The 27,398-nt window shown below is 37.2% G+C and overlaps 1 protein-coding gene and 1 long non-coding RNA gene across 6 annotated transcripts in view; both read left to right on the top strand.

Moving 5' to 3' along the window:
- Nucleotides 1–27,398, top strand: part of LOC101688321 (zinc finger protein 420) — a 95,428-nt gene that overhangs the window by 26,263 nt on the left and 41,767 nt on the right. For 2 of the 5 annotated variants that reach the window (XM_045076527.1, XM_045076528.1), the window contains one exon: nucleotides 2,653–5,029. In XM_045076527.1, the coding sequence (XP_044932462.1) occupies nucleotides 2,653–3,858 (1,206 nt within the window). In that variant the 3' untranslated portion in view covers nucleotides 3,859–5,029. Of the gene's footprint in view, nucleotides 1–2,170; nucleotides 5,030–21,548; nucleotides 22,538–24,031; nucleotides 24,083–27,398 lie in introns of those variants that run through there. The other 3 variants (XM_004764987.3, XM_004764985.3, XM_045076529.1) reach the window with 3 other exon arrangements.
- On the top strand, nucleotides 10,141–13,741 carry LOC123391029. Its single transcript, XR_006605670.1, has 2 exons — nucleotides 10,141–11,810; nucleotides 13,404–13,741. It is a non-coding gene; the product is annotated as an uncharacterized LOC123391029 (long non-coding RNA).

The raw sequence follows: 27,398 nt of genomic DNA, 5'->3' as shown, positions 1-27,398 counted from the left end.
TGACAGAGCCATGGAGGTGCCCCATGTACAGGCAGTTTGGAAGACAGTTTGGTACTTTCTTATGGAACTAAACATAGTCCTACTGTATGATCCAGTAATTGTTCTCCTCGATATTTACCCAAATAAATTGAAGACTTTCGTTTATACAAAAACCTGCCCATAAATGTTTATGGGAAGTTTTGTTCATAATTGCCAAAACTTGAAAACAACTAAGATGTCCTTGTGAATGGATAAACATAAATGTGGTTCATCCATACAAAGGACTATTATTCAGCAATGAAAAACAAATTAGCTGCTGGGTGATGGAAAGACATGAAGGAACCCGAAAGGAGCCAGTTTGAAGAATTTACATACTTTATGATTTCAACTATATCACATTCTGGAAAAGGTAAATAGTGCAGTTAACAAAACAATCAGTGGTTGCCTGGATTTGGGGAGGGAGGAGGAATGGTTAGGTGGAGTGCAGGGCATTTTTAAGTAAATATAAATATATGCCACATCTTCTTTATCCATTCAACACTTGATGGACATTCAGGCTCTCTCCATAGTTTGGTTATTATTGATAATGCTGATGTAAACATTGGGGGCAGGTACCCCTTTGAATCTGTATTTTTGTATCCTTTGGGTAAATATACCTAGTAATGAATGCAATTGCTGGATCAAAGGTAGTTCTATTTTTAACTTTTGAGGAACCTCCAAATTATTCTCCAAAGTAGCTGCACCAGTTTGCATTTCCACCAATAGTACAAAAAGATTCCCTTTTTTCACCCTCACCAACACCTATTGTTTCTTGTGTTGCTAATTTTAGCCACTCTGAAAGGTGTGAGGTGGTATTTCATCATGGTTTTGATTTGTATTTCCCTGATGATGAGTGATGTTGAGCATCTTTTCATGTGTTCATTAACCATCTGGGTGTCTTCTTTGGAAAAGTATTTATTTGTGTCTTCTGCCTATTTCTTAACTGGATTATTTGGTTTTTGGTTGAGTTTGGTAAGTGCTTTATAGATTTTGGATACTAACCCTTTATCAGGTATGTCGTTTGCAAATGTCTGCATATCTGCAAAAACAGGTCATTTTTGGTTCTCTTGGCTCTGTACCTATGAGTGGGATTTCTGGGTTATATGGTAACTCTATTTTGGACACATATAACCTGGCGTGAACTTGAAAGGTAACGTGGCAACTCTGTGTTAACTTTTTGAAGAAGTGCAAAACTATTTTACAAAGCAGCTGTACTGCTTTGCATTCCCATCAGCAAGCTATGAGAATTCCAGATATCCTCAAATTTGAGTATATTTTCATATGGTTAAAAGTTATTTACATTACTTTTCTATCAACTGTCCATTTTCCTAATCCATTTTTATATAGTGCTGATGTCCACTTTTATATCGTAGTCTTTTTTAAAGTGTGATTTTAGAAACTATATATTAGGTATATAATAGGCATATTGCAATTTTGCAAATATTTGTCATTTTATTTACCCTATCTTGTTTTTGACATGCCACCTTTTTTTTTTAAACTATGTTGTGGTCTTTTTAAAAAAATACTTTATTTATTTGACACAGAGAGAGAGAGATCACAACAAGCAGAGAGGCAGGCAGAGAGAGAGGGGAAATCAGGCTCTCTGCTGAGCAGAGATCCTTATGTGGGGCTGAGATCATGACCTGAGCTGAAGGCAGAGGTTTAACCTACTAAGCTACCCAGGCGCCCCTGTTGTGGTCATTTTATCAAATTATGATTAGGAAATTTTTCCCCATTCCTAGTTTATAGAAGAAGTCACCCAACTTTTATTCTAATTATTTATATGGTTTCATTTGTATAAATATGGACACCTGATCCATTTGGAATTTGTCCAACTATATTATATGAGGAGTCAATGCAATGCAGTTTTATCTTTTTTTCTATATTTCTACCCATATGTTTATCAGTTTCATTTATTAAAAAGAGTTCATGTTTTTCCCACTGATTTGAGCTGCTAGCTTTATGGTGTACTAAATTTGCACTTATAATGGTGTTGTTTCTGGATATTTCTTTTCTGCTCCATTGATTCCATTGACATCTTATGAGTATGATAGTTTGAGTCTACTCTTACTACCTTAGAGATTTTTATTTTTCAAGGAATATGAAAATAAAAATAAATAAAAATAAAATTTACTTTCTTGTTATCTTACAGACTGGGAATCCAGGTGTGAGACCAAAAAGCTATCCTCAAAGAGAGGAATTTATGAAATAGAATCATCTCAATGGGAGATAATAGAACAGCTTACAAGACATAAGTGTAAAAGTTTTCGAGATTATAGGGAATGCAAAGACCAGGTTGAAAGCCAATTAGGAAATAAAGAGGGACTTTTCAGGCAACTATTAATCACTTGTAAAGAAATTCCCAATTTTAGCCAGACTACATCCCTTACATTAAAACGAGGAATTCATTTTCCTGAGAAATTCTATGAATGTAAAGTGTGCAGAAAATACTTTATCCATGGCTTTCAACTTACAGAACATCAGCAAGATCATTCAGATGAAAAATTCTATGAATGTAAAGAATGTGGAAAGGCCTTTATTCAGAGCTCAGAACTTATTTATCATCAGAGAGTTCATGTTAAGAAACCCTATGAATGTAAAGAATGTGGAAAAACCTTTATTTGTGCCTCACAGCTTACTTATCATCAAAGAGTTCATACTGGGGAGAAACCTTATAAATGTAAGGAGTGTGGGAAGGCCTTTATTCGTGGCTCTCATCTTACCCAGCATCAAAGAATTCATACTGGTGAAAGACCCTATGAATGTAATGAATGTGGGAAGGCCTTTTTTCGTGGATCTCAACTTACTTACCATCAGAGAGTTCATACTGCGGAGAAACCCTATCAATGTAAAGAGTGTGGAAAGGCCTTTATTCGTGGCTCCCAACTTACAGAACATCAGAGAATTCATACAGGTGAGAAACCCTATAAATGTAAGAAATGTGGGAAAGCCTTTAGTTATGGCTCACAGCTTACTCTACATCACAGACTTCATACTGGCGAAAAACCCTATAAGTGTAAAGATTGTGAGATGTCCTTTATTCGTGGCTCCCAACTTACTGAACATCAGAGGATTCATACAGGTAGGAAACCACATGAATGTAAGCAATGTGGAAAGGCCTTTAACTATGGCTCACAGCTTATTCGTCATCAGAGGATTCATACTGGTGAAAAACCCTATGAATGTCAAGAATGTGGGAAATCATTTATTCGTGGCTCACAACTTACCGAACATCAAAAAATTCACACTGGTGAAAAACCTTTTGAATGTAAGGAATGTGGGAAAGCCTTTATTCGTGGCTCACATCTTACTCAGCATCAGAGGATTCATACTGGTGAAAAACCCTATGAATGTAAAGAGTGTGGTAAGGCCTTTATTTATAGCTCACAATTGACTCAACATCAGAGAATTCATACAGGTGAGAATCCCTGTGAATGTAAGCAGTGTGGGAAGATCTTTATTTGTGCCTCACAACTTACTCTACATCAGATTTCTCACTCTGGTAGGAAACCATATGAATGTAAGGAATGTGGTAAAGCTTTTATTCGTGGCTCACAGCTAACTTACCATCAGAGAGTTCATACTGGTGAGAAGCCCTATGAGTGTAATGAATGTGGGAAAGCCTTTATTCGTGGTTCACATCTTACTCAGCACCAGAGAATTCATACTGGTGAGAAACCATACAAATGTAATGAATGTGGGAAGGCCTTTAATCGTGGCTCACAACTTACTCAACATCAGAAAATTCATTCTGGTGAAAAGGCTTATAAATGTAATGAATGTGGTAAGGACTTCAGACGTCACTCACACCTTACCCAACATCATAAACTTCATAATTGAGAAAATACAAATTTATTAAATCTTTTGTCTACTCATTGGTACTCAGTTTTGGAATATCAGATAATTACAGATTATGGAGGTAGGAATCTCTCTCTACTTGTACTTGTAGGTAACTATCAGAAAATTCAAACAAGGAAAGACTAGATTAATACAATGGAGAATAAGTTTCCATCATATTTCAGTCTTTGTTATATATTAGTGAATTCATGCAAGAGCAGAACCATAGAATGTAGGGTTTTCTTGTTTTGCATCATTCTCTTGTTTAGCATGATCTGAGCCCCACTATTTACTACATGTGTGTTCCTTTGGGAAAGTTAGTTAACCCCTGTTGCTTTAGTTTTTTTCATTTGTAAAACTATCATTCTCATTATAATGGTTTAAAAGACATAAATACATATAAAGGCTTAAAGCAGTGTATAATAAGTAGATTATACTTCATAAACAGTAGTTATTATTGAACTTTTATTTTTACTTACTATTTAAAAATTTTTTTTCCTTCTGGGCTCAAGTAATCTTTCTCTTTTTTCAGTTGAAGTGTAGTTGACATACAATGTTATATTAGTTGCAGATACACACTGTAGTGATTGGACAGTTCTGCACCTTACTCAGTACTGACCACAATATCCTGGTTGCCATCTGTCTTTATACAACATTGTTACAATATTATTACTATGTTTTATTAACTATGCTGTACTTTTAGAGTACAATTTCTGGGTCTTAAATTCATGTTTCCTTTTATAAGAATTGGACAAGTTATTTTTGAAAGTGGCTTTACCATTTTATATTCACACTGGTAGCATATGACTTTCTCAGCCTTTGATGTTATCATCGCTTTTTGTTTTAGCCATTGTGATAGGTGTGTAATGATGTCTCTTCTTGATCTTAATTTGCATTCCTCTAATGGCCTAATGATCTTGAGTACCTTTTCATGTATGTGCTTGTCATCTCTCTATCCAGTTTGGTGACATACCTGTGTCTTTTACTGATCTTTGAATTGTCTTATTTTTTATTGTTGGGTTTTGAAAGAGTATTTTCTATATTTTTGATGATACTAGTCCTTCACTGTGTGGTTGTAAATAATTTTCTTTTTTTTTTAAGATTTTATTTATTCATTTGACAGACAGAGATCACAAGTAGGCAGAGAGGCAGGCAGAGACAGAGGAAGGGAAGCAGGCTGAGCAGAGAGCCCAATACGGGGCTCGATCCCAGGACCCTGAGATTGTGACCTGAGCCAAAAGCAGAGGCCTTAACCCACTGAGCCACCCTGGCACCCCAATATTTTTCTTGATGTGTAGCTTTTTTTTTTTTTCACCTTTTAGTTGGGTCTTTTGAAGAGCAAAAGTTTTCAACTTTGACAAGTTCTGCTTTATCAATTTTTCCTTTTATAGGTTTTGCTTTGGTGTCAAATCTAAAGACTCCCTGCCTACCCAGATTCCAAAGACTTTAACTGTTTTTGCATAAATTTTTATTATTTTACATGTTTTATACATAAGTCTGTAATCTGTTTTGAGTTAATTTTTCATATATGTTGTATGCTTTGGCTTAATGTTCTTAGTTTGTTTTGGCTAATGGATGTCCATTTTTACAAGCATCATTTGTTGAAAAGAGTGTCTTGCCTCCATTAAATTGCTTTTGTACTCTCTCAGAAATCTATTGAATATATTTGTGTATATCTTACTTCAAGTTTTTCTACTTCCATCCAATGATCTGTCTTTCCATCTGCCAATATCACACTGCTGTGATTACTGTCATTTTATAGCATGTCTTAATAGGATTTCTCCTACTTTATTCTTTTTCAAGCTGATTTACCTATTCTTAGTTTTTGCCATTTCAAATAAATACTAGAATAAGCTTACCTATATTTACAAAATCTTGCTGAGGTTTTAATAGGAATTCTGTTTAGAAATAATTTATATCTTTGGTAAGTCTTTTAATCCATTAATCTAGTATATCTTTCCATTTTTAGGTTATTGTTGTTAGTTTGTGTTCTCCAAAATATTCAAGTACCAACTCCCAGTACTTTTGAGTGTGATCTAATTTGGAAATAGGGTCTTTGCTGGTATATTCAAGTTAAGACAGAGATCATATTGGACTAGAGTGGGCACTGCTATAATGGCTGGTGTTCTGATAAGAAGAGGGAAATGTGGACACAAACTCACAGGGAAGGCCATGTGAAATCAGACAGATTGGAATGATGCATCTACAGGCCAAGGAACACCAAGAATTAGTAGTAACTGCTAGAAACTAGAGGGGAAAGAAAGGATCCAACCCCTGCCTTCAGATAAAACATGGCCCTGCCAATACCTTAATTTTTTACTTCTGTTCCCCAAAACTGTAGTAGATTTGTGCTGTTTGAAAACACAAAGCTTGTGGTAATTTGTGATGGCAGCCCTAGGAAATTGACATCATCTTAAAACTTTTTATTGGGATTTGTAATTTTTGGCATACAGATCTTATACATGATTTGTAAGTATATATACTTAAGTATCTCACTTTCTTTGGAAAAGTTCTAAGTAGTGTTATGTTTTTAAATCCAATTTTTACCTGTTCATCATTAGTATATACAAACTATAAAAATATATATCTGTATGTTGATCTGGTAATCTGTGACCTTGCTGCAGAACTCACCAATTCATTCTGAAAGGTTTTGTTTCATATTTTAGTAAATTCCTTGGGGTTTTCTACATAGATAATCATGTCATCTATGGACAGTGACAGTTTTATATCTTCCTTTCTAGTCTGTGTCTTTTTGTCTGTGTCTTTTCTGTCTTTCGTTTGCATTATTATGCTGGCTGTAACTGTTAGTGCTATGTTGGATAACACAGACAAGAGCAGACATCCATGTTTTTCCAAATCTTGGGGGGAAATATTCAGTCTTTCACCATGAAGTACAATGTAAGCTGTTGGCTTTATGTAGATGTTCTTTTTTAAACTGAAGTTCCCCTCTGCTCCTAACTTTTTAATTTTTATTTTTTTAAATAATTTTTTTATTATGTTAGTCACCATACAGTACATCATTTGTTTTTGATGTAGTGTTCCATGATTCATTGTGTGCATATAACACCCAGTGCTCCATGCAATACATGCCCTCCTTAATACCCATCACTGGGCTCACCCATCTCCCCACCCCCCTCCCCTCTAAAACCCTCAGTTTGTTTCTCCGAGTTTATAGTCTCTCATGGTTTGTCACCCCCTCTGATCCCCCCTGTTCATTTTTCCCTTCCTTCTCCTAATATCCTCCATGATATTCCTTGTGCTATTCCACAAATAAGTGAAACCATATGATAATTGTCTTTCTCTGTTTGACTTATTTCATTTACAATAATCTCCAGTTCCACCCATGTTGATGCAAAAGTTGGGTATTCATCCTTTCTGATGGCTGAGTGATATTCCATTATATATATGGACCACATCTTCTTTGTCCATTTGTCTGTTGAAGGGCATCTTGGCTCCTTCGACAGTTTAGCTTTTTTTAAAAATAACGAATGCATATTGGATTTTATTCAGATATATGATATGAATATATGACTTTTTTCTTCAACCTGTTTATATGGTGGATTACATGGATTGATTTTTTAATGTAAAACCAGTCCTCACATAACTAATAAATTTCACATAGTCATGTCATATAATTTCTTGTTGGAATTGATATACTAACATTTTGTTGGAGATTTTTCTTAGATTATAAAAAATAATAATTCTGTCATATTATTTTTTCCTTTCTTCCTTCCTCTCTCTCTCCCCCCTAGTCTTTGTCTAATTTTATATTGTATAATATTGGCTTAATAGAATGAGTTGGGAGGTGTTTCTTTTCTGTTTTCTGAAAGAAGTTGTATAAAATTTGTGTTCATTTTTCAGTTTGTGAAAATTTGCAAGTGAATCCTTTTGGGCCTGAGGATTTTTAGGGAGCTTTACAATTATAAATTCAGTTTCTTTAATGGTTATTCATTTATATGGCTACTTAGGTTATCTGTTTCATCATAGTTGAGATATAGTAGCTTGTGGTTTTTGAGAAACTTAGGCTAAATAGTCTTAAACACTTAAGATTTTCCAGCCTCTTCCCTCAATAAAATTTTTGACGCACATTCCCTTATAATGATAGACATATCATTATAAGAATACAAGAATGGTGTCAAATTAAACAAAAATAAAAAAATTAAAGACCAGATTCCCTTATAATGATAGATATAAATATTCTAAATAAATTATAAATAATATCTACCAATTAAAAGAATACAAAGGAATGCCATTCTTCAGGAATGTCCAAGATTTAATCTGTTATAGATTAATTAGATTTCAAAAGTCTACAAATTATATATATATATATATATATTTAGATTTTATTTATTTAAAAAATTTTTTTTAAATTTTCAGCATAAATAATATAAAGTATTCATTATTTTTTCACCACACCAGGTGCTCCATGCAATCCGTGCCCTCTATAATACCCACCACCTGGTACCCCAACCTCCTGCCCTGCTCCTGCCACTTCAAACCCCTCAGATTGTTTTTCAGAGTCCATAGTCTTAGAGATCACAAATAGACAGGCAGGCAGAGAGAGAGAAGCAGGCTCCCTGCTGAGCAGAGAGCCTGATGCGGGGCTTGATCCCAGGGCTCTGGGATCATGACCTGAGCTGAAGGCAGAGGCTTTAACCCACTGAGCCACCCAGGCACCCCTACAAATTATATTTGTAAGAGATGATTATGATGGAAAAATGATCTGATACAGCCTCAAGTTATTTTAATTCTCTCAGTGAATGGTTTTGAAATATGTGTTTTTCAGTGTTCTAAAAACAGATTACATGACCATGTGTACAAAATTTAAGTTAAAAAATTCATACAGTATTATTACCTGCAAAAGCTCTTTGAAAACACATTTTGGGGCGCCTGGGTGGCTCAGTTGGTTAAGCAACTGCCTTTGGCTCAGGTCACAGTCCCGGAGTCCCGGGATCGAGTCCCGCATCAGGCTTCCAGCTCCATGGGGAGTCTGCTTCTCCCTCTGACCTTCTTGCCTCTCATGCTCTCTCTCACTCTCTCTCAAATAAATAAATAAAATCTTAAAAAAAAAAAAAGAAAACACATTTTGGCTGAATGATTAGTAGTTGAGTTTTAAAATTAATATTTGCCTTAAAACCAATGTACTAGCATAGAATCAACTTCTGGCATTCAGAAAATCTCAATTTAATTTTATGATACATTGTTAAATGATTTCAGGGAATTTTTTTTCATCATGAAATTTTGAGGTTCTTTGATATTTTGCTTTTAGTTATTTCTTACAATATGAGAATTTGCAAATAGGACTTATTGTTGAGATAATAGCCAAGGTAAAATTAAAATAACCTTTTTAATTTTTTTAGATGTTCAAATTATCAGTGCTAGCATCCCAATAGTTCTACAAAGATTTTAATTATGATCTAATTTTTTAAATTTCCTTTTTGTTATTTGAATTATGAATTCATTGACTCTGTAAAGGTATGAAGTTCCTCCTAAAGTCATCTATTTTTTTTTAAAGGATTTTATTTTTATTTATTTGTCAGAGAGAGAGAGAGCACACAGGCAGGCAGAGTGGCAGGCAGAGGCAGAGGGAGAAGCAGGCTCCCTGCTGAGCAAGGAGCCTGATGTGGGACTCGATCCCAGGATGTTGGGATCATGACCCAAGCTGAAGGCAACCGCTTAACTGACTGAGCCACCCAGGCATCCCTAAAGTCATCTATTGAAGATACATTCTCCTAATATTTTTATTGTTATGTGTCTTATTGTTTAACAAATTTTAGGAGCACTTAGGTGGCTCAATTGTTAAGCGTCTGCCTTTGATCCCAGCATCCTGGGGTCAAGCCCCACAGGGTTGGGCTCCCTGCTCAGCGAAGCCTGCTTCTACCTTTCCCATTCCTCCTGCTTGTGTTTCCTCTCTTGCTGTCTATCTGTCTCTCTGTCAAATAAATAAAATCTTAAAAAAATTTTTTTAAACTATTGATACTCACAACTTAAATACATTGTTTATGTGCAACTTGCCAAATTAAGAGTTCAAAGGTTAGTCATTACATACCAAATAAATATTAGAGAACCATAATTCATGAGTATTTAACAGTATTGCTGTGGAGTCACAACAGCTCTCATTGTTACCAATATCACCAGTCTGTTTTGCTCAGGTTTTATAATTTATTACATCATAAATAAACCTTTCACTACTCAATGGATTGCATGATTGTCACATACAAAAAATATATTTTTTTAAAGATTTATTTGACAGAGAGATCACAAGTAGGCAGAGAGGCAGGCAGAGAGAGAAGGGGAAGCAGGTTCCCTGCTGAGCAGAGAGCCTGATGCAGGGCTCCATCCCAGGATCCTGAGATCATGACCTGAGCTGAAGGCAGAGGCTTAACCCACTGAGCCACCCAGTTGCCCTTGTTTTTATAATGATGTAACAGTACCTTGTGCTACCTTAAAATTACTTGTTTTGAATTCTTTTCCTTAGGACCATATCTCTGTGTTGAATTCTACAGATAATATGTTAGCCTAAAATTTCCTGTAGTACTTTTTAAGTAATATGATTCAGATGATATTAGAAAAAAAGATTCTGGGGGCGCCTGGGTGGCTCAGTCATTAAGCGTCTGCCTTCTGCTTGGGTCCTGATCCTGCAGTCCTGGGATTGAGGCCTGCAACGGGCTCCCTGCTCTGCAGGAGGCCTGCTTCTCCCTCTCCCACTCCTCCTGCCTGTGTTCCCTCTCTGTGTCTCTGTCAAATAAATAAATCTTAAGAAAAAAAAAAAAAGATTCTGTGGTCAAACCAGCTTGTAAATGGTGGCATATTTACATGACTTTTTGGAGCAATAAGTTCATTTTATTTTATCAGGGCTATAATAAATATTTTAGGAAAGGCATTTCTCGAAACTTTAACCCCTCATATGCGAGACTTACTTGACCATGAATCCCTTCTTATAATGTCTATTAATATCTTTTGCATGTGAACTATTTTTGTAAATGCTGCTCTAGCTACAAAAAGTAACCACAGAGGTGGAAACTCTAGACATTATAGCTGGAGGCCAACTGAGTTTATGAAAGGACAAGTTGCTTCCTCTAAACCAATCCCATTCTTTTTCTACAGATAGGACCCTTGTCCTCTTAAAAAAGGGAAATTCCTCTGTGTAACAGTCTTCCTTCACAGTCCCTTCTTACTCTTCCCTCTACCCCAATTCTTAGTTCAACTTAATGAGATATTAAAAACAAACACAAAAACAAAATAGGTTTGTGAAATCTTAAAGGCCTGATAATGAAATAAATGTCTTTATCATTGATATAGTTAGGCCATAAATAAAGTTCTAGAATTAGAGATTCTTTTCTAAGATGAATTTTATAACAAATACAAGAATAAAGATTGTCAAATGGGCCATTACGTCATTACTTTTTTCTCTACTTCTAACAGTGTTTAACTTATTCTCAAAAGAAAAGTTAGAAATTAAGTGTATTTTTATGTAGCTTTTTTTCATATTTGAATTACCCTTCTGAAATTACATAATGAATTTCCTGCAAAACAGGAAATTATATCAAATATACATATAATCTAGCTTCCTGGGACACCTGGGTGGCGCAGTTAAGACTCTGCCCACTGTCCTGGGATCAAGCCCCATGTTCCTCGGGCTCCCTTCTCACTGTGGAGTCTGCTTATCTCTTTCCCTCTGTCCCTTGCTTGTATTCTCTCTCTTAAATAAATAAAACCTTAAAAAAAAAAAAAAAGAAAATCTGACTTCTTAAGTCAGTACTTTTGTAGCTTTTGAGTACTTGAGTACTTTTTGAGTACTTTTGAAGATTTTTGTTTAAATGTACATTTTTATGTTTGTACATGTTTATACATTTTTTTTCCTTGGTTGTGAATATTTATATATTTAAACAGGGTCACTGCATGGACATCAGTCTGCAACTTTCCTGCAACATACATAATGGACATCTTTCCAGGTACATATAAATCTAACTTACTCATTTTAGTGTTATTAGCTGCAGAATACTACATATGGAGAGGTATTAAATGTTCAAGTTGTTTCTCTGTTGAACATTCATGTTATTTTGCCTTCTTTGCTATTTCAAACAATTGTCCATAAATACCATTAAACATAAATACTTGTATAGGTATGTTTTTATTTCTGTAAGATAGATTCTTACATCAGGTTTGTGGAACAAAAATAGTGTATTTTTAAAGAATATTTTATTCATTTGAGAGAGAGAGAGAGAGAAGGGAAGGGGCAGAGAATCCTCAAGCCGACTCCCCACTGAACCAGGAGCCTGAGGCGGGCCTCATTCCAGGACCCTGAGGTCATGACTTGAACCAAAATCAAGAGTTGGATATTTAGCTGACTGAGCCACCCACACACCCTTTTATTTATTGTTTTATTGGAATAGTAACATTACTTTCCAGATAAAGCACATTCAGTCCCATCAACAGTGCATCAACAGAGATGCACATTTTCCTACAATTTAATAGTAATTGGTGCTCTTTGTCAATCTAATGAGAAATATGCCATTGCTTTAATCCGAATTCATTTAAATATTGGATAGACTGAGCATGCTTTCATTTGCTTATTGGCCATTTGAATTTTTTGTAAATTACCTGTCAATAGTGTACAATTTCTAGTATTTTTCATTAATTTTTAGAATTCTTTTGTGTTTATGGGTATTTATCATGTGGGTTACAAAAACAATTTATGGTCTATCTAGTATTTTAATATACCCTTTGTTTTGTACTTTTATAGAATCAAATATCTCCATAGAACGTTTCCTACATAAGATTATTCACATTTCCCTAAATATCTTTTTTTTTTGTATTTTAAGTCTTTTCTAGCTAAATTTTCCCACCAACTTTTTGTATTGAAAATTTCTAAAAATCACAGAAAAGCTAAAATAATAGTGAAACATCCATCACATCCAAGACTGACTTAGTTAACATCTGACACACTTTATTTTTATTAACATTTCACTCCTAATTACTTCATGCATAACCTAAAAATGAGATTGTCTTAATTTTAATAGCATGGCATTAGAAAATTAAAAATAATTCCATAATTTCCCAAAGTATCTCAAAAACTGGCTTAGGGACGCCTGGGTAGCTCATTCGGTTAACCGTCCGCCTTTTGCTCAGGTCATAATCCCAGGGTCCCAGAACCCAGTCCCACATTGGGCTCCCTGCTCAGTAGGGAGCCTGCTTTTCCCTCTGCCTGCTACTCCCCCTGCTTGTGCTCTCTCTCTCTCATTCTTTCTCTGACAAATGGATCTTTAGGAAAAAAAGATCCAGCAGGGGCCACTGTGCAGACCAGACTTTGCTCGCTTGTGCATCTTGCTCTACTTCTCTGCGGCCATGTCTAACAAACCCAGTAATAGTGGAGATTGAGAAATTCAGTAAGTTGAAATTGGAAAAAGACAAAAATACAAGAGAATAATCCACTACCTTCAAAAGAAATGATTGAACAGGAGAAGCAAGCAGGTAAATTGTAATGAGGCATTGCCACTTATACGCACTGTATATTCCACAAGCATTACCTTTTTCACTTATTTTAGCTGTTCAACTTTATAAGATGCACAGAGGTTGGATCAAGTTTAAATGACTGTGCTGCCCCTTTTCACATCAAAGAATTACTGACAATGAAGGTGCCTGCCTCTCCCATCTGCCAGTCTGGCTGGCAGGGAAGAAAAAGAACTTGCATGTTAATGCAGGAAGAAGCTGGGTGGGATGACAGTGAAATCGAGAGTTTAAACAAAGCTGGTCCATGGTGTCCTGTAAGCTGTAAAATGCAATTTAATCAGAGTGCCATTTTTTTGTTTGTTCAAATGATTTTAATTATTGGAATGCACAATTTTTTAAATCTGCAATAAAAATTTTAAAACCTTTTTAAAAACTTGGCTTATAAAATGTTTTTCTAAATAAGAATCTGATCAAGGCCCTCATCTTATAATCTTTTAACTGAGAACAGTCACCACCATCACTTTCTTGTAACTTGTTTGATACTCCCATTTTTAGAATCTAGCCTTGTTAGAATGTCAGACTTTTAGGATCTGTTTCCTTATGAATAAATACAGAAGTAGTAGTTTTGGTAATAATATGATGATATGTACTTACTATAGCAAAAGGTATACTCTGCATAACATAAAGCATTAATATGTCATTATATAAGTAAAATATGTTGTCCTGGTATTACTACTGGTATTGCTGAATTTGTTTACCAATTAAGGTAGTTACTAGGCTTTTCCATTATAAACACAATTTTTAACCTTCTAATTAGTATGCAATGAATGGGATGGATAAACTCTTCTGAACAGTTCAAAAAATTTGACAAGGCACTCATGTATTATGTAGAAAGAATACATGTTAACATGTCTTTGCTTTGTATTTTTATAGTAACTATATGAAACATTAACGATAAATGTTAAAGACCCATTGTTTCTCAATCCTATCCCTGTTGTAGATTTAGTGTGTATAATTCAGCCCATATACTTACTTACTTAAGATTTTATTGAGAGTGAGCACACATTAGCAGGGGGTAGGGGCAAAGGGGAGAAGGAGAAGCAGACTCTCATTGAGTAGGGAGCCCAAGACAGGTCTCAATCTCAGGACCCTGAGATCATGACCTGAGGCAGACCACTAACTGACTGAGCTACCCAGGAGCCCCTCTAAGTGGCTTTTTTTTCCCCCCATAGACCTAGGGCCACATCTGGTCCTTGGGAAACATTCATGCATTCTTGTTCTGGATACACTTTGAGATTGTTGGCTGATAGAAGAGCAGCACTAGTTCAAGCATTCTCATGATACTTAGATTTCTCCAGAGAGTTAAGACAGCAATCCACTTTGTTCCCAGATTGTAGCAATCATATTGCCCCCTCCCAATAAGCATGAGAGATGGGCAGGCATTCTCTTCTCTCCTGGAAGATGTAAGACTCAGCACACAGAGTTTTCCCAAATTCTTTCCTCATCTCCACAACCTGATGTTTTGAATGTACTGAATATGGTATATGGGAGTTTCATAGCTTATTTTTGGCAACTTCCTTTTTGAATCCTATCAGGTGCTCTATTTTACAACTTTTTTTTTTTTAATATTTTATCTATTTGACAGAGAGCGAGAGGGAACACAAACCTCGGGAGTGGGAGAGGGAGAAGAAGGCTCCCCACCAAGCAGAGAGCCCAATGCGGGTCTTGATCCTATGACCCTGGGATCATGACCTATGCCGAAGGCAGACACCTAACAACTGAGCCATCCAAGCGCCCCAACTTTTAAAATCTTGTATCTCTTAAATTCTGAAGACTTAGAGTTTCAGCTAACATTCTTCCCTTAGTATCTTATTTAGCATCTTATTTTTCTTTAGTATCTTGTTAGATACCTTCTTACCCATAGGTATTCAGTATCTACCACACTCAGGTTCAGAAATGTGTTTCTACTTCTTCTCTACCACAAATGCTACAGTTAATATCCCTGTTGATGTCTTCTGGCTCATATGTGGAGAAGTGTCCTCTTGCATAGCGGAGAAGTAGGATAACTTTGTATGTATGTTTCTAACTGTGCCCATGAAAATTGTTTATTCTCCCCTGAGACTGATTAGCTTTATAAATGAAAGACAAGATAAACTATGTAATGAATTTTTAAAATTTTATATACTAATTTGTTTTTCCTTTGAAAGATTCAAATTTAAAGCTTAATTCGAAATTATTTCTTCTGTATATTCTAATTGCAGTTTTCTCTTCGTCTTACTAATTTATATTTTTTCCTGACTGATTTCTATCCACTTAAAGAGTTTTTCATCTTATTGTTGAGATTATTGACCTACTTTATCTGCAGTGTGGAGTAAAACAGTAGAAACAAACCAAAAAAACCAACAAACCCCACATGATTTAAACTCACTTTGGACTTAATCATTTCTTCCTGGGAGAGCGTAGCAACCTGAAATGGCCAAGGTGGGTGATGGGTGAAAAGAAGCAGTGAAAAATCAAGCTTACTTAGTAGCTCCAGACAAGTAACACTAGAAATCTCCAAATAAATAAGGTCAAGTACCCTGTGGGAGAAAAATCTTAAGTTTCATCAAAAGCCAAGAATAACCACAGTTTGGAGGCACTAATATATACAAGCATGACTGACAAAAACATATGGAGCTTCATTGTGAATTTTAAAAACAATTTTAAGATTAGAAGTATAATTCATAAGTATTCAAGGTATTTTTAAAGAACACCCTACACTTTTTCTTTTTTTAAGGATTTTATTTATTTATTTATTTGGCAGAGACATAGTGGGAGAGAGAACCCAAGCAGGGGGAGTGGGAAAGGGAGAAGTAGGCTTCCGCTGAGCAGGAAGCCTGATGCAGGGCTCGATCCCAGGACTCTGGGATCCCGACCTGAGCTGAAGGCAGACGCTTAACAACTGACCCACCCAGGCGCCCCCATACTTTTTTTTCTCATCCAATCTCAAACTTAGAGAAAAGTTGCAAATTTGGTGCAAAGAACTTTTCCCCCCTGAACCATATGAAAGTAAATTGCTGACTTAATGCCACATTAGCCTGAAGGTGCTGGGTATTTCCTACAAACAAAGACATGTCCCAAAATATAGAATCATGTATACATATAACCGAAATACAGAATCAGAATCAAGAAGTTAACATTAAAGGGCACCTGGGTGGCTCAGTTGGTTAAATGTCTGCCTTTAGTTTAGGTCATGATCCTGAGGTCCTGGTATCAAGCCCTGAGTCGGGCTCCTGGCTCAGCCAGGAGTCTGCTTCTCTGTCCCCCTCTGCCCCTCTCCCCTGCTCATGCAAATCTTAAAAAAAGAAATTAACATTAATACATTAGATCCCATCCAGGTTTTACCAAGTGTGCCAATGTCATTTGCACTAAAGAATCCAGTTTAGAATCACACACAATGTTGAAATGTCATGTCTCTTTAATCTCCTTTAGTCTGAAAGTTTTTGTCTTGCTTTGACTTTTATAATCTTGACACTTTTGATGATTGTAAGTCAGTCTTTGGAAAATGTCTCCAATTTGGTTTTCTTTGATGTTTCTGCATAAGCAGGTTATGCATTTTGGAAGGTTGCCAACAGAACTGATGGTGTGTTCTTCTCAGGGCATATCAGGAGGCACATGATGACCCATTACTGGTGCTATTCTTTTAATCAGTTAATAAGGCATATCTGCCAGCCTTCTCCACTGTAAAATTAGTCTTTTCCCCTTTGTAATTATTAAGGATTTTATGGGAGGGGATATTCTGAGACGATATAAACATCCCATCCTTCAGCAAAATTTCAGTTGATTAATTTGTATCAACATGGACATGTCATCTATTTCATTCAAAGTTTATATTACTATTAGGTTTGTCTCAGATTTGGCACATGGAAACCCCTTCAATCCAGCCTCTATGGCCTTTTTTTTTTTTTTAAGAGTTTCTTTGTTAGAATGAGCATGAGCAAGGGGGAGGGAGAATCTCCAAAAGACCCCACACCTAGCACAGATCCCGATGCAGTGCTTGATCCAAGGACCTTGACAGCAGACCTTAGCTGAAATCAAGTCAGATGCTTCTTTTTTTTTTTTTTTCAATTTCCTTTCTTTCTTTTAGATTTTATTTATTTGACAGTGAGAGAGGGAACAAGCAGGGAGAGTGGGAGAGGGAGACGCTGGCCTCCCGCCAAGCAGGCAGCCCACGTGGGCTCGATCCCAGAACCCCGAGATCATGACCTAAGCCAAAGGCAGATGCTTAACAACTGAGCCACCCAGGCGCCCCAAGAGTCAGATACTTAACCAAATAAGCCACCCAGGTGACCCTCTGTAGCCTTTTAATAACCAGTCCCTATCATTCCTGATAAGTGAATGTGTCCTCACTTTAACATAAAAGATGTTCTAGGTTCATTTTCTATTTGCTCTGCCCTAAGACTGAAATCAATCATTTCTTGAAAGAGCCCTGGTTTCTATTAATGAGTATTTGGAGGCCATGATCTGGGTACCAGCATGCTTATTGCTACTGCAGTGCCACTGTTCCCAGGCCCAAGTGCACAAAGCTAATGAATATAAATACACACACAGAGTGCATACACATATTTATATCTATACTTATTTTTATATCTATATATAATGAAAATAAGTTTGCATGAGTATAATTCTAATCTAAAATCACTGAGTTCATTCTAGTTGTATCCCTTTTCATCTGTGTAACTCCCTTCGCTGATGGAAGAAATGTTCATTTTATTATCCTTAAATATATAGTTATGTGTATATAAAATATATTTGATTAATCTTCCTGGAGATAATCAATATCTCATTGCCACTGCCATACTCTCCCTGGACAGATACTCTTCACCATGCTCAGGCCCTCACACAGTTCTGTACGGCCATCATGGCTTTACTGAGGTGTATGCCTACCATGCTCAGTTCTGCCAAATGGCTTTAGGATTAAATTGTTAGGAATAAAAAGAAAAGTAAAGATTCTTTCCCATCTAGGTCAGAGGGATGTGATGTGAAAGGGACGAAACCCACTGTTGCTGGCTTTAAAGATGGAGGGAGGGGGCCATGAGCTAAGGTATATGGCAGCCTCTAGGCTGGTGACAGTTCTCAGCTTATAGCGAACAAATGAAGAGCTCAGATCTACAGATATAACTAAATTTTGCCAGTAACCCAAATAAGCAGGAAACAGATTCTCCCCAAAGCCTCCAGAAAATAATACAGCTCTGCTGATAATTTGATTTTAGTGTGGTGAGACCCATTCTGGACTTGTGACCTATGGAACTCTTACGATAATAAATTTGTGGGGTTTTTTTTTTCCCAAGTCACAAAATTTGTGGGAATTGGTCACAGCAGCAGGGGAAGACTAATATAATGGTCATGCTTGTTTTCCTTCTCTCACTGTCAAATAAATAAATAAAATCTTTAAAAAAAAAAGTTCAAATCTTTGTGTTGACATTAAGAACACTGGTGAAACTGCCATCAAGGGTATGCATATCTGTAAAGCCACCAAGTCTCTAGAGGATGTAACTTTACAGAAGCAACATGTGCCATTCTGTCACAACAATGGTGGAATTGGTAGGTGCACCTAGGCCAAACAGTGGGGTTGGACACAGGTTTTGTGGCCTAAAAAGAGTACTGAATTATTGCATATGCTTAAAAATGCAGAGAATAATGTTGGACTTAAGGATTTAAATGTAGCTTCTCTGGTCATTATGCACATCCAGGTGAAGAAAGTCCCCAAAATGCAGTGCAGAACTTACAGAGCTCATATTTGGATTAATCTATACCTGAGTTCTCCCTGCCACATTGAGATGATCCTTCCTGAAAGAGGAGATTGTTCCTAAACCAGAAGAGGAGGTTGCACAGAAGAAAAAGATATCTTAGAAGAAACAAAAACTTGTGGCCTAGGAATCAGTTCAGTATAAAATAAATGGAAATAAAAGTACACTCACATGCATATATGCACATGTGTGCATGGATACACACACATATAACTAAAATATACCACAATGATAGCATGTAACTTGGTAGAAGCAATGATCAGTGTATTCTAACATCATTATACTACTGGGCAGGAAAAATTGTAAGTTTAGACTTTGATAAGTACGTCCTGCTAAATTAAAGATTTCGCAAAGTCACTGAAATAATGCAAACAGAATATATACCTTCCAAAAGAGGACGACATAAAAAATGGGAGAGGAGGGGCACCTGGGTGGCTCAGTGGGTTAAAGCCTCTGCCTTCATTTGGCTCAGGTCATGATCCCAGGGTCCTGGGATCGAGCCCCGCATCAGGCTCTCTGCTCCGCGGGGAGCCTGCTTCCTCCTCTGCCTGCCTCTCTGCTTACTTTGGATTTCTCTCTGTCAAATAAATAAATAAAATCTTTAAAAATAAATAAATAAATAAAATGGGAGAGGAGAACAATTTAAAGAAGGAATAATGGGGGGAAGGGGAATGAAAACATTAAAAAGTTACATATAACATATATAGTGATGTGATAAAATGGTAGAAATAAATACAAATATGTCATTAAATGGATAAATAAAATCTAATTATATGTTATTGTCAAGATACACATTAAAATAATTATACAGAAAGGCTGAAAATGAGGAAGCAGAAAAATCAGTCAAAATACTAATCAGAATAAAGTTGATGTAGCTATATTAACATTGTGTAAAATAGACTTTAAATAAAAGCATTATATTGGGGCGCTTGGGTGGCTCAGTGGGTTAAGCCACTGCCTTCAGCTCAGGTTATGATCTCGGGGTCCTGGGATCAAGCCCAACATCGGGCTCTCTGCTCAGCAGGGAGCCTGCTTCCCTCTCTCTCTCTCTGCCTGCCTCTCCATCTACTTGTGATTTCTCTCTGTCAAATAAATAAAATCTTAAAAAGCATTATAAAAAGATCAGCACAAAATCAAATATTTAAATCTCCAGTAATTTATATAAATCTAAACTTATGTGTTACTAAAAATACATACATTTAAGCCCAAATTACTGAAACTACAAGGAAAAATAACATTAGAGCCATAGTGGGAGATATCACATATTTCTTTTAGTAACTTAATTTAAGAGACAAAAACAAGTATGATTATAGAGGACCTGGACAAAAAATTTACAAACTTTAGTGCATACATTTAAAAAAGTATAATATATATAGTAACTGCAAAAGACATTATTTTTAAGGGCATCTGGGTGGCACCCAGTTCCATATATATACGACAACTTAATTTATGACTCTTGCTAAGAGGGGAAAGGATAGCCTTTTCATAATGTGAGACAACTGGTGTGTGCACACACAAAAAATTACACCCCTCTTTTGTCTTACAGAAAGAGATGGATTCTAAGAAGTTTTATGACAAAAAAAATGTGTAAGGCAAAACTTTAAGAATATAGAAAACTAAAATTATAGAAGATTTTGTTTTTTTAAAGAATTATTTTAAATAAAGAGTACACACATGCACCTGTGCCTGTGGGGGGGGAGGGGCAGAGGGAGAGAATCCTCAAGCTGACTCTCCTGGAGCCTGATACCGGTCTCCATCCCATAACCCATGAGATCGTGACCTGAGCTAAAACCAAGAGCTTTATTTTCTCTCCATTAGCCAAGATAAAATCTTCTCATGTATAAAGTTATTTAACTATTTTATTAGTCAATGGCCTTTCAACCTTACCTAGTAAAACGCTCCCATGATACAATGGGTGCCTGCTTTGCCCGGCTGTGCCAGAGGAAAAAGGAGTTAAGCTAGGCCTGACTTTAACATGTATACTTGATCCAACAGAAAACTCATGTCTAAGGGGCGCCTGAGTGGTTCAGTGGGTTAGGCCTCAGCCTTCAGCTCAGGTCATGATCTCAGGGTCCTGGGGTCCAGCCCTGCATTGGGCTCTCTGCTGAGGGGAGCCTGCTTCCCCCTCTCTCTGCCTGCTGCTCTGCCTACTTGTGGTCTCTCTCTGTGTCAAGTGAATTGAAAATAAAATCTTTAGGAAAAAAAAAAAAAGAAAGAAAGAAAAGAAAAACCATGTCTAAATTATTTGCCAGATATGGACGCCTGGGTGGCTCAGTCACTTAAGTGCCTTCGGCTCTGGTCCTGATTCCTGGGACTGAGTTTCATGTTGGGTCCTTGCTCAGCAAGGAGCCTGCTTCTCCTCTCCCTTGCCTGCCTCTCTGCCTACTTGTGCTCTCTAGCAAATAAATAAAATATTTTAAAAAATAAATTATTTGCCAGATAAATTGATTACCCCCCCCAATCAAATTAGTGTCCAAGAAAGAAACAACTTGACCATCCACCAGGAGGACCTCCCGCTCTCCCTCTCTCCTAGAGTTAAACTTCTACAGACACGAGAAGAGCACATCTGCATAACACAAATCGTCACTAGTCATCACCAGTCACGCAACCACCCTCAATTATGAACACATAATTGAGGGAGGATTGAGGGAGGTCCCTTCCTCCGTCAGACAATCCCACAGTTATGTCATTACCAGGCAGCTTCCAGTACGAGCCACCTCACACCCAACGGCAGGTAGAATCGCCCTCAGAAATACGGAAATACAACCACACACACAGCCGCCGAGGGCCTCCCAGTCAGCTTGTAACCGTCTCGCGTTATCTCACACACAAAAAGGGCCTGGCCAGGCAGAGGGGAGGTCTCTGCGAGTCCGAGGTTCCGGCTAGTCCCTGCCTCAGCCCCAGCTCCTCCACCGCACATGCCCGCCTGAGGGTCCGTCCCACCTTCTCCAGGTCTGATGAGACCCGGGAATGCCTCTCCGTAACTGCGGTCTCAGACCCTAACCGCCCCAGCAGCTTACGCCTGACGCCTGCGCACTGAGTGCAGGCGGGCACTCCCAGGAATACCAGCGGCGCAGCAGTTGCGCGAGCGCGTTTTAGCCGCGGAGTCCAAGAACCTCGCGGAGGTTTAGAAAACTGGGATAAAAAATAAATGTTTATAAAAAATAAAAAATTAAAAAAAAAAAAAAAAAAAAAACTGGGCATCTCAGCGTCCTGGCCGGCCAGGCTACCACCTTCCGGGCGTTGGACTACATTTCCCAGAGGCACCGCGTCCCCAGTGCGGCTTCATTTCCGTTTGTTCGCGCGATTTGGGGACCTCGCGTGGGGAGGGCAGCGTCTGTGGAGGAGCTTGGCTCGGCTCCGGCTGGGCGGGCGAACCCCAAATTGGGCTTGGACCCCGGGCGCCAGATCCTGGATCCTGAACCGCACCTTCTGTCGAGGTGAGGATGTCCGGAATGCCGTGGCGGAAGCGTCGCTGGGATTGCGTGTATGTTGGTCTCCAGCCGTTTTGTGCTGTGAGCCAGCCTGCCTGTTACTGATGTAGGCGAATGAACGTGTGCGACTGTGGTTTTGTGTGTAAGCGTTTGTGTGAGGGTGAGTCGTGACTCTGAGGGTGTAGTAGTACTGCTGTGACAATGTGTTTGTGACCGCGTGCTTGACTGGGAATGTGCCTATGTGACGGTGATTGTGTGTGTACCTCGTATGTGACCGGGGGTTTGCTTGTGTCTGTGAGCTGTGCGGCAGTGCTCTTGTGACAGGGTTTTTGGATGTACTTGGGTCACTTTGAGGTTGTGTATGCGACTGTGTGTTGTGTGTATCACTGAAGTTTGTGACTTTAAGATGTTATGAGAGTGTTGCTGTGACCCGGTATTTGTGACCACTTATTTCTTTGATCTGGTACTTAGTTGCATTTTTCTGTTTGATTGGATGGCTGTGTGTATGCCATATGTATGACTCTTGGGACTGTAAGTGTGTCGCTTTCATGACTGTGTGAAGATAGTAAAAGTGCTGCTGTGAAATGCTGTTTTTTGGCCTCTTGTATCCATGACAGGGTGCTTGGATGTGCTTGAGTCCTTGTGTGTATGCTGTTTATGATTGGATTTTGTTTAATATAAGAGGTGGTCTGAGGATGTAATATTAACTTGGCGATTGTGACTCTGGCTGTGTGGCCACGGAAGTCTGTGTGACTTTGTCTAGTCAATTTGTATATTTTATAGTCTGTGATCTTATGGGCGTTTAGTGAGGTACAGAGATAAAATTGGGTTTTTGTATTTGGGGGGTTCATTATGGGACTGAGTCTGTCAATGTGTCTTGAGTCCCTTTGGCTATGTCCTTACAGAACTTGACATCTTTCTCTTCTGACCTCAGTAATCCCTCTTCACACATGGCCTATACACATGGCCTGTAATGGTTCTTAGTTCACACTGGGATTGCAGATGTAGGTTTCCTTTTGGCTTCCAGGTGTCCTCTCACCTTACAGTCTTAAGAATGTTGAATGCAGGAAAGTGATAGGAAGGAAAGATGTCAGGAATTTGAGACCCTGAATGAAGACAGCTATTTTTAAGTCACAGACCTGTTCTTGACAAGATTAGAGCTGATTGCACCTTCAAAACAGGCTATATGGAAATATAATGGGGAGTAGGAATACTTCTAGAGAATGTGTTAGAGGAGTCAGTCACATACTTTAGAACTGGTAGTGCTCTGTCTCCAGTGGACAGTTTTGAATCCAGCAGTAAATTCTGGCCCAAGACAGCTGGAGTCTTGGACCTTCTATCTAAAACAGAGTACAGAATTGTTCTACTCTCTAACTTTCCTCCAGGGTAAATTAGGGATAGTTTGGGGGGCTGGGTGAGTAAGAGCATGTGTTCTAATTTAGAGTATATCCTAAGAAAGGTGTACTATCTTATGATTCCATTTTCTTTTCCTGAGAGTAGAATCCAGAGAAGGAAAAAATGGCTGTCGTACATTCAAAAGCAAAGTCCAAGGTGAGTAGATGTTTCCTCTTTGTTTCTCTAAATGCCTTTATTTTTTCAGGACGTAGGAATCTTTGTTTTCTTTTTCCTAGTTAAGCTTTCTCAAATAATGGAGGTAGCAAAACAGTTTTCTGTAGATTGGGAGCAAGGAATATGTGCAGTTAATTGAGAGAGATACTTCCCAACAGTGGTTAAATTGAGGAAGAATGGATTTGAGACTTGTTAATTTAAATAGGAGATGATATTGTGTTATTTCTGACACAGCAGCATTCTTTTTTCTCTTCCTTTTTTTTTTTTTTTTTAAGAAAGAATGGGGGCGCAGGGTATGGAGGAAGGGGAAGAGGGAGAGAGAGAATCTTCAGCAGGCTCCATGCCCAGTGCAGAACTTGAGGCGGGACTTGAATTCATGACCCTGAAGTCATGACCTGAGCCAAAATCAAGAGCCTGACATTTAATCAACAAAGCCACCCCAGGTGCCCCTGTTTGGTAGTTTTCAAACTACACAAAAGTATAATGAACCATCATAGGCCCAGCTTAAAAGTTTTCACTTGCCAATCTTATTTATTCTGACTTCAGTTTGAATTCCTTTCTAATTTTCCTTTTGATTTATGGTTTATTTAGAAATATGTTATTTAGTTTTCAGGTATTATGAGGATCTTCCAGAGATCTTTTTGTTACTGATTTCTAATTTCATTCCATTGTGTTCAGAGAATATACTTTTTATGACTTGAGTCCTTTAAAATTTATTAAGAGTAGGTTTGTGACCCAAAATGTGTGGTCTATCTTAGTAAATGTTTGGTGTGCACTTGAAAAGACTGTATTCTGCTATTGTTGGAGAGTTCCATAAATGTCACTTAGGTATAGGTTGATAGTGTTGTTGAAATCCTCTGTAGTACCTTTACTGATTTTCTATCTGTTGCATTTCTTTCTTTCTCCTCGTAATTTCTTTAAGTTTCTCCTTCATGTATTTTTAAGCTCTGTTATTAGGTATGTAAAAGTTTTAGGTAATATGTGCTGTTGGTGAATTGATTCCTTCATCATTATGAATTGGTCTTCTTTATTCCTGGTAGTAGCCTTTGCTCTGAGCATCTACTTTGTCTGATATTTAATGTTACCAGTCCAACTTTCTTTTCATTGTGTTAGCATGAAATATCTTTCACTATTCTTTTATTTTTAAACTGTTTATGTTCGATGTTGGAGTGCATTTCTTGTCAGCTGCATTTCGTTGGATCTTGTGTTTTTATCCAGTTGACAATTTCTCTTACAATTAAAGTATAAATAGACCATTTATATTTATATTATATATAATTTATATTATATTAAATATACCATTTATATTTAGTGTGATCATTGATGTGGTTTGGGTCAAATCCATCATCTTGTCCCATCTGTTCCCTATGCTTTTTTCCTTCTTTTCTCCCTTCTTTTGAATTGTGAGAGAGCTTCAAACTAACAATACTAGTATTTTTACTAATTATGTGAATACAGAAAAACAATCAAGACTTCTTGATGTTCATAGGTTATGACCTATCCTACAGTTAGGCTCATTTGTTTCATCTTGCTTTTTACTTTTAGTGATTGTGTTTTCCTGACTTTGCTTTAATTTCATTTTAAAATTCTGTAAAATATTTACTTATCTCCAAAATCAAAACTACAGAACAGTGGTGAATTCAGAGGAGGCCGATGTTCATTCCTATCCCCTTCAACCTGTTTCCTTTTTCTCTGTATAGGTAATAACTACCTGTACTTTTATTTGGTATATTCTTCTATTTTTCTTTTAAATGACATATGTTTATGTGTATGTGTTTGTATGTATACATAGGTACACATACAAGTATACATTTATTTTTTACATCTCCATTCCTAACTAAAAGGGAGTATTCTGTGTACACTACACTATACCTTTTTTTTTCTCATGTGTTTAATGTATCCTGGAGATCATTCTTAGCAGCCTACAGAGATTGTTCTTACTCTTTTATAATTATCTATTCTGTTATATGGGTGTATTAGTTTATTCACCTAGTCTTCTGTAAGTGGGCATTTGGTTTTTTTCCCCAGTATCTTGCCATTATATAATATAGCAATCAATAACAATGTATGTGGTTTCTATATGTAGATGTTTATCTTTGGGGCAAATTTCTAGAAGTGGCCTACTTTTAGTTTACTTTAATGTTTCTAGTACAAATTCTTCCTGAATCACATCTCTCAAGTAATAATGAAATGGGTGCATTTCCTTATTTTTCCCTTTCCTCATCTTTTTCTCCATTACCCAAGTTAAAAAGAGAAAGGTCTTAGAGTTTATCTTTTTATTTTTAAATATTCTTTTTTCTCAGAATTTATTGAGACTTTTTTCAGCCATTGCATGTCCTTTCTTAAAATTTCACAAAACTATTATTTCCTTGTTTTCTGATATCAAAGTAGTACATGTTTGTTGGTATGACTTAGAAAATACAAAAGAAAGAAGAAAATAACAATTACTCGAAAAAAACTCCTTTAGACTGAATCATGGTTCATATATGGAATCTATCTTTAATTTAAAGTCTTTCTTTTTTAGGGTGCCTGGGTGGCTCAGTGGGTTAAGCCGCTGCCTTCGGCTCAGGTCATGATCTCAGGGTCCTGGGATCGAGTCCCGCATCGGGCTCTCTGCTCAGCAGGGAGCCTGCTTCCTCTTCTCTCTCTCTCTCTCTCTGCCTGCCTCTCTGCCTACTTGTGATCTCTCTCTGTCAAATTAAAAAAAAAAGAAAAAATCTTTTAAAAAAAAGTCTTTCTTTTTTAAAACTTCTTCTTATAGAAAAATTCAAGCATGTATGAAACTAAGAAGTATAATGCTTCCCCATGTACCCTACCCATCCCTGTGCATCAACAAATATACATTTGTAACTAAACATGTTTCATCTATAGATCCACTGCTCCCTCTCCCCACCAAAAAAAATGGGTTATTTTGAAGTAGGTTCCAGATATGTATTTCATCCACAAATATTTTAATATGTGCATCTAAATGATAAGAACATTTTTCCTTAAAAAAATACAACCATGGAGCCTCCGGGTGGTTCAGTCGGTTAAGCATCTGACTATTATTGGTTTTGGCTCAGGTCATGATCTTGTGGTCATGGGATTGAGTCCTGTGTCTGGCTCTGAGCTCAGCTTGGATTCTGCTTCAGATTCTCTCTCCCTCTCCCTCTCTCTCAAATAAATAAATAAAATCTTTAAACCACAAGTCTCAATAAATTCTGAGAAAAAAGAATATTTAACAATAAAAAGATACACTAAGACCTTTTTTTTTTTTAAACTTGGGTAATGGAGAACCACAATATCATCACTATAAAAA

The sequence above is a fragment of the Mustela putorius genome, unplaced genomic scaffold (genome assembly GCF_011764305.1).
Source record: "Mustela putorius furo isolate JIRA1106 unplaced genomic scaffold, ASM1176430v1.1 tig00000174_pilon_pilon_pilon, whole genome shotgun sequence".
NCBI lineage: Eukaryota > Metazoa > Chordata > Mammalia > Carnivora > Mustelidae > Mustela > Mustela putorius.
This window is presented reverse-complemented; position numbering and strand designations above follow the sequence as displayed.